The sequence below is a fragment of the Phoenix dactylifera genome, chromosome 6, assembly GCF_009389715.1.
Source record: "Phoenix dactylifera cultivar Barhee BC4 chromosome 6, palm_55x_up_171113_PBpolish2nd_filt_p, whole genome shotgun sequence".
NCBI lineage: Eukaryota > Viridiplantae > Streptophyta > Magnoliopsida > Arecales > Arecaceae > Phoenix > Phoenix dactylifera.
The window spans coordinates 6,809,513-6,818,039 of record NC_052397.1 but is presented as its reverse complement, the minus strand read 5'-3'; the positions used below and the strand labels follow the sequence as shown (position 1 = coordinate 6,818,039).

The 8,527-nt window shown below is 42.4% G+C and overlaps 1 protein-coding gene across 1 annotated transcript; it reads right to left on the bottom strand.

Annotated features, from left to right (window-relative positions):
* Positions 1–1,690: 1,690 nt before the first annotated feature.
* LOC120111170 lies at positions 1,691–2,452 on the bottom strand. The gene has a single exon (XM_039127731.1). It carries the CDS (start codon positions 2,450–2,452, stop codon positions 1,691–1,693), a length of 762 nt encoding a protein of 253 aa, XP_038983659.1.
* Between the last annotated feature and the right edge of the window lie 6,075 nt (positions 2,453–8,527).

The window sequence follows — 8,527 nt, the reverse complement described above, 5'->3', positions numbered from 1 at the left end:
GGAAATTCTTCCGGCACTAGGCCAGGCATCCGAGGGTTAGGCCTCAGGAAATTCTTCCGGCACTAGGCCAGGCATCCGAGGGTTAGGCCTCAGGAAATTCTTCCGGCGCTAGGCCAGGCATCCGAGGGTTAGTGATGTGGAACAGGATCAATGCATGCAATCTACAATTTCTTTTTTTTTTTTAATTTTTTTTTAATTAGATTTCAGCAATCCAATTCATAAACTATTAGCCAACTCAAATCTAACAGCTATCAGATGATTATATTAAAATCGAATTTACTGTAAGAAACTACCGACAATTGATCAGTTCCTTTAATAAATTTAGAAGAAGGATCGTTGTTGATTAGAAAATCAACACATAATTAGGGCACTTTGTTCTACTTTTATTTCCTGCTGTTAAGCATAAAAATTTGGGAACTTAAACTGAATCCAATAACGACTTACTCAGAATTTTAGTGGAAGGATCACACGGACACGATGCTCGAGAAAAAAATCCTGGAAGAGGGAGGCAAGTCCAGGGTCCTGATTCGCTGACGGGTCGCCCTTTCATTGAGACGGATAGGGGAAACCGACAAGATCTGGAACAGAAGTCCTGGGTTAGTTGAGGTAGCAGGATGTTTGGGAAAACAAAACACAATAATCTATTCAAAGGATAAATAATCCGGACGAAGATTCGTCGGATCGGGATGAAGTCCGGAAGAGGGAATGGGAAGCCGGATGAGGAGCGCCGCCTGCGCTAGAGGAAGTTGTGGAAGTCAGGGAATGCTGCGTTCACTTAGAAGAGAAGGACTTTAGAGAAGGGAGGAAAATAGGATCTTGGGATTGGACACCAAACTTCTTTCAGGCAATTCATCAAACAGCCTCTCTTCTTTTTTCATTCATTTTCTTCATTACCTTACATAACGAGATAAACCCCTTTTATAGGCAGGGCAACCAATTACATGAAGAAAGAAATAAATGGACTCATAAACCGGTTGAAATTTCCTTAAAACAGGGCGGTGGAAGATGCTGCGGGTTGGATCGGTTGGGCTTCTCCATTTGTAACGGCAGGAACCGGATGAATCTGGCTGGTGTTTGGGATGAAAATGGAATGCCTCTTGGGTGGAGACGCTGTGGGTTGGATCGGTTTTCCACCCCTTCATCTTCTTCGGCTGGAACTGGGAGTGAATCGGCTTGGGAAGAAGAATCGCCTTGGGAAGAAGATGACCCGTCGGCGTGGGAAGAAGATGACTCGTCGGCTGGGGAAGATGACTCGTCGGCTGAGAAACCACCTTGCTTCATTCTCCTCTTCGGGCACACCGGCTGGAGCTGGGAGAGAAATCGGCTTGGGGAAGATGACTCGTCAGCTGAGAAACCGCCTTGCTTCATTCTCCTCTTCGGGCACATCCGGCTGGAGCTCGGCTTGGGGGAAGATGACGAGTACGGTGCTTGGAACAAAACAGGGGAGCTAATTTTTAAAGGAACCGGTCTTGATGAGTGAACCGGCTGGTAGTTCTTTTGGGCTGGTTTATTTTGGAATGTGGACTTTATTATGACATGGACTCAATACTACTTGGGCTGGACTGACATTGATTTGACTCAATATTACTTGAACTGGACTTGAATTGGATTGGAACTGACACGAACTTGACTTAAATAAATCACTAGAGAAATAAAAAAAATAAAAACTGGACGACACAAGAAATGTGGACTAACAGTCAAGCCAAAGTGATGCTGGCTCATTGGTGTCCCCACCAATTCTCCCGGACTGGAGAAAATTCAACTCCGTTGAAGGAAGTTGTTTCTGGCTCTGATAGTGCTCAAGAATGTCTGGATCAATCTGCTGCAGTTCTTCTCGGGTTATCCATGTGTCATCAGACTCTGGTCGACCGTGCCAACGAACCAAGTACCTCTGGTAGCCTTTCCTCCTAGTAGAAATAATCTGCTCGTCCAGGATCCTCTCAATGCGATCGTGTTTCTTGGAAAACTTTGGCCGTGGACACTCAGGTATGGGTTCACTCTCAAAGGAGGGATTAGGCTCAAATGGCTCGCTGGGTATCGTTATTGGCTTTTTATACTTAACCAAATCAGAGATATTAAAGGTAGAACTAATGCCAAAATCTGGTGGTAAATCTACCACAAATGCATTTGATCCGATCTTCTTTAAAATTTTAAAAGGACCTGCTCCTCGTGCATGCAATTTCTTAACAGTTCCAGAAGGAAATCGTTCTGGTCTAATTCGTATCATAACATAATCACCTTCAGCTAAATCAGATGTCCGGCGATGTGAATCTGCTAATTGTTTATAAATTTGATTGCTGATATTTAATTTTTTTATAATATCTTTATGCAGATCTCTAATATGTTGTGCAAATGACTCAGCTGACTCAGATGTCCTGGAATGCATGGGTAATGGAATGAGATCAACAGGTTTTCTAGGGTGCTGACCGTAAACAACCTCAAAGGAACTCATGCCAATGGTTCTATTGACGGAACTATTATATGCGAATTCGGCTCGAGGGAGTAAAAGATCCCAAGTTTTCATATTTTCACCTACTAAACACCGAAGTAAATTACCCAGACTTCTATTTACGACTTCGGTTTGACCGTCAGTTTGAGGATGATATGCAGCTGAAAATTTTAATTTTGTTCCCATTAGATGCCATAAAGTTTTTCAAAAATAGCTAACAAACTTGACATCTCGATCTGATATAATGGATTCGGGTAACCCATGTAGACGAACGATTTCGTTAAAATATATCCGGGCAACTTGAGAGGCATCGAAGGTTTTAGAACAGGGCAGGAAATGAGCCATTTTCGAAAATCTGTCTACAACCACAAAGATGGAGTCATGTCCCTTGGCAGTCCGTGGTAATCCTAGAATGAAATCCATACTGACATCTTTCCATGGATATTCAGGTATTGGAAGTGGAGTGTATAATCCCGTATTCTGTCTTTGCTGTTTGGCAACAGCACAGATTCGACACTGAGCCACAATTTTGGCAACGTCGCGCTTCAAACTGGGCCAGTAGAATTGACGCTCTACGGCTTCAATAGTTTTGGCCTTCCCAAAATGACCAGACAATCCTCCAGCGTGTAATTCCCAAATTAAAAAATCTCGAACAGACGTATGCGGGACACATAATTTATTATTGAGGAAAAGGTACCCCTCTTGAAGGGAATACTTATCTATCTCTTTCGAAGTTCCTTGTTGGAGTGCAGACATGATTCTTCCAAAATCAGGACAGTTATCATATTCTTCTTTTAATTTCTCAAATCCAGTGACTTGAATACTGACTATTGACAACAGGTTTGCCTTTCGAGATAACGCGTCAGCAGCTCGATTATCTACACCGGATCGATGTTTTAATACAAAAGTGTATGATTGTAAAAATTCAACCCATTTGCCATGTCTAGGATTTAATTTCTTTTGTGAACTAAGGAATCTGAGGGCTTCATGGTCTGAATATAAAATGAATTCTTGTGGTAGTAGGTAGTGCCTCCAGAATTTAAGAGTTTGAATTATGGCATAAAATTCCTTATCGTAGGTGGAGTATTTGCGCCTGGTTTCATTTAGTTTTTCACTAAAATAGGCCACAGGGTGTTTGTCTTGACTAAGAACTCCACCAATTCCTACTCCAGATGCGTCACAGGATACTTCAAATACTTTAGAAAAGTCAGGAAGACGCAATACAGGAGCACTAGTCATCAAAGTCTTTATTTCCTCAAAAGCGCGATTACTAGCCTTAGTCCACTCAAAGGCTCCTTTACGAATACAATCTGTAATTGGTGCCATGATCGTGCTGAATCCCTTAATAAATCTACGGTAAAAGGTGGCTAACCCATGAAAACTTCTTACTTCATGCACATTCTGGGGTGCGGGCCAATTCTTGATTGCACTCACCTTTTCAGGATCTACAGATAGTCCATCTGGAGTCACAACAAATCCTAAGAATGTAACACGCGTAGTCATAAACTCACATTTCTTAAGGTTGATAAATAGGCTTTCGGATCTAAGCGTCTGGAAAACTTGCCGAAGATGGTCTAGATGTTCCTCCTTTGTTTTACTGTAAATGAGGATGTCGTCAAAGTAGACAACAACAAATGTTCCCATGAAAGGTCGTAGTACTTGAGTCATTAGTCTCATGAAAGTACTGGGAGCATTTGACAGACCGAACGGCATTACTAACCACTCATATAGTCCATCCTTTGTTTTAAATGCGGTCTTCCATTCATCTCCTGGTCTGATTCTAACCTGATGGTAGCCACTTTTAAGATCAATTTTAGAAAATATATTCGATCCAGAGATCATATCTAGCATGTCGTCTAGTCGGGGAATCGGAAATCGATATCGTATTGTGATCTTGTTAATTGTCCGACTATCAATACACATTCTCCAAGTTCCATCTTTTTTTGGAGTTAAAAGGGCAGGTACGGCACATGGGCTTAAACTCTCCCTAATGAATCCTTTTCTTAGGAGTTCTTCGACTTGACATTTCAACTCGGCATGTTCGGTAGGGTTGAGCCGATAGTGAGGGGCATTTGGTAGGGTCGCTCCTGGGACTAGGTCTATTGCGTGTTGTATATTCCTCATAGGTGGTAGTTGATCAGGAAGTTCCTCTGGGATGATTTCCTCAAATTCTTTAAGAAGACTAGTCATTTCTTGTGGAATTGGGCTTGTTTCTTTCAGACTAACTTCTTTAACAGCTAAAACCCACACAGAAGGGCTTTCTTTGATGTCTCTTTCTAGTTCTTTTGCGTTGATCAAGTGTAATCCCTTGGGTTGTTCTTCCTCTTTTGGTTTTATTGGGTTACTATCCTTTGGCTTTTTTGGTGGTGAAGGGTATAGTGTGATTTTCTTGCCTTTGTGCATGAATGAGCAAGTATTTGTTCGACCAAAAAGCGTGGCATTTTGATCGAATAACCAAGGTCGTCCTAAAATAATGCTTCCGACGTCCATGGGAAGAACGTCGCACCAAATTTCTTCCTGGTAAGATTGAAACTTAATGGGTACCTTGCAACGGTATCTAACAGGTATGGATGAAGTGTCTAGCCAGGCGACCTTGTAGGGACTGGGGTGGTCGACGGGTGTTAGCCCAAGCTTGGAAATCGTATCAGTGGAAACTGCGTTGACGCAACTCCCACTATCAATGATAGTTTTACAGACCTTGTTCCCATTGTTTATGTAGGTATGAAAAATTGTAGTTCTTCGCCAATCTTCACATTCCTTTGGTTGAGTCAGGGTACATCTTAGTACGTTTATCCTAACTTCAGGTTCAGTTTCTTCAGTGAAATTTGGTTCATCGAATCCCTCGGCTAGTTCAGGATCAGCTATGTGAATTTCTTCGTCTTCTACAGTTTCCCCAGGGTGTTCCTCTTCGATCTCTCCAATATGTAGGGCACGAGAAGGGCACTGGTTTGCAAAATGTCCAATTCCATGACAGTTGAAACATCTACCCCTTGAGCTACCCTCCCTACGTCCTTCATTCAGGGTGCCTTTGCCTCGGTCTTCTTTCCTGGGTGGAGGAGCAACTAATGGAGGTCTAGTGGTTGAGGTTGGATTTGGATTAGTTCTGGGGACTTGGTGTGGTTCGAGTCTAGGACCTAGTATACTCGAAGTTCTAGGTTCACTGGGTCGAGTGATTGGCATTCTTTGGAATCTCTCATAATCCTGAGCTAATTGATATGCCTGCTCTAGACTATAGACCTCTCGCATGAAAAGCTCTCGTTGGATGTCATTTCTTAACCCGGCACGAAATCGGGAAAGGGTGACAGAGGGATCCTCATTGACATGACATCGCATGAGATACTCATCAAACTTGGCGATGTAGTCAGTGACTGATTTGTTTCCCTGGGTCAAGGTCTGCCATTGATCAAGGAGGCGTTGTTGATAGGAAGTAGGTAGGTATTTCTCCCTAAGTTTATCCTTCATTTCATCCCAGGTTCGGATGGGTTCCTGTCTCCTATGTAAAATTAGACGTTCCACATTCTGCCAATAATATTTGGCTTGACCGAGAAGCCTCATTTTTGCAAATCGAATTTTACGCTCTTCAGACATGTCGTACCATTCGAAATAATGATTCATATCTGACTCCCAGTCAAGATACTCATGAGGATCCATGCGGCCTACGAAACTGGGTGCCTCAACCCTGACACTTCGAAGTATACGGTCATCGATGTCACGGTGATCATTAAGAGGTTGATTTATAGGATCACGACCTCTTTCATTGTGATGGGGCCTTTCTCTGGGATAGTCATCTAGTGGACGATTGAGATTTCTGTCAAAGTTTTGCCTATTCCTGGGATAGTCATTGACATGTTGGTGGTTCCGATCAAAGAGTGGGTGATCAATTCTTTCTCTTGGGTTATTGGCTAGGGAAGGACTACTCCTATCTTGGTATTCTTCTAAGGCATCGACTCGGGTACATAACCTTCCTAGCTTCTCATTAATTTCTCTAAGGATTGAGCTGATGTCAGGGTCCATCCCACGACTGGACTCAGGCTCGTCTGGTTGATAACTAGTTCCGGATCTGGTAGTCATGGAGTTTGGGTAGCTTTTCTTTGAATTTTATTATTTTTTTGTTTTTTTTTTACACAAACACCCTAATACAATAAAACAAAAACATGCATCACCCAACAATTTCTAAGGTTTTCCTAAAAATTCTAGACAGCTCCTAACTGGGTTGAAGAGTACACTTAAGCCTCCAATCCGGTCTAATAACCTAGTCGACCAGGTAAGCTCCCAGGTAAGTGGAGGGGTCACGTTGCATGTAGCAAAGGTCCCACTTAAAACCCACTTTCCTCGAACAGAGACTGTCTCCCTTTAATCACTTAAAGGGACAAAGCTTGCCTAGACATCGACCGGGATCATAGCGCGAAATTGGTGCAACTTTCAGTGGTCTTCGTCCTATTGAGCTCGATTATCCTTAGGGGCCAACGTCTAATTGATTTTAATTAGGCTTAGGATTTTATGCACGGGGATGATTTTTGGGCTAAGGACGAGTGATGAAATCCCGACCTTATCTTGTTAATGGGTTCAGCCCTTAGATTATTTTATGCAAATGCTCATATGCAACAATCAAGAATTTTTTTTTTTTATCATTTTATGTCATGTCATTAAATTGCATTTGCATAGTTGATCAAACAAACTAGCTAAAAAAAAAACTTTTAATCTTAATGTTGATGCCCAAATAAACTATACTCAGAAAAGGATGCGAAAAGATTAAAATTGGTGCCTAGTAATCCTAAGTTCTGCAATAATGCATGAAAATGGTGCCCTAATTTTTTTTTTTTTTTAGAACCTGGCTCTGATACCAAATTGATGTGGAACAGGATCAATGCATGCAATCTACAATTTCTTTTTTTTTTTAATTTTTTTTTAATTAGATTTCAGCAATCCAATTCATAAACTATTAGCCAACTCAAATCTAACAGCTATCAGATGATTATATTAAAATCGAATTTACTGTAAGAAACTACCGACAATTGATCAGTTCCTTTAATAAATTTAGAAGAAGGATCGTTGTTGATTAGGAAATCAACACATAATTAGGGCACTTTGTTCTACTTTTATTTCCTGCTGTTAAGCATAAAAATTTGGGAACTTAAACTGAATCCAATAACGACTTACTCAGAATTTTAGTGGAAGGATCACACGGACACGATGCTCGAGAAAAAAATCCTGGAAGAGGGAGGCAAGTCCAGGGTCCTGATTCGCTGACGGGTCGCCCTTTCGTTGAGACGGATGGGGGAAACCGACAAGATCTGGAACAGAAGTCCTGGGTTAGTTGAGGTAGCAGGATGTTTGGGAAAACAAAACACAATAATCTATTCAAAGGATAAATAATCCGGACGAAGATTCGTCGGATCGGGATGAAGTCCGGAAGAGGGAATGGGAAGCCGGATGAGGAGCGTCGCCTGCGCTAGAGGAAGTTGTGGAAGTCAGGGAATGCCGCGTTCACTTAGAAGAGATGGACTTTAGAGAAGGGAGGAAAATAGGATCTTGGGATTGGACACCAAACTTCTTTCAGGCAATTCATCAAACAGCCTCTCTTCTTTTTTCATTCATTTTCTTCATTACCTTACATAACGAGATAAACCCCTTTTATAGGCAGGGCAACCAATTACATGAAGAAAGAAATAAATGGACTCATAAACCGGTTGAAATTTCCTTAAAACAGGGCGGTGGAAGATGCTGCGGGTTGGATCGGTTGGGCTTCTCCATTTGTAACGGCAGGAACCGGATGAATCTGGCTGGTGTTTGGGATGAAAATGGAATGCCTCTTGGGTGGAGACGCTGTGGGTTGGATCGGTTTTCCACCCCTTCATCTTCTTCGGCTGGAACTGGGAGCGAATCGGCTTGGGAAGAAGAATCGCCTTGGGAAGAAGATGACCCGTCGGCGTGGGAAGAAGATGACTCGTCGGCTGGGGAAGATGACTCATCGGCTGAGAAACCGCCTTGCTTCATTCTCCTCTTCGGGCACATCCGGCTGGAGCTGGGAGAGAAATCGGCTTGGGGAAGATGACTCGTCAGCTGAGAAACCGCCTT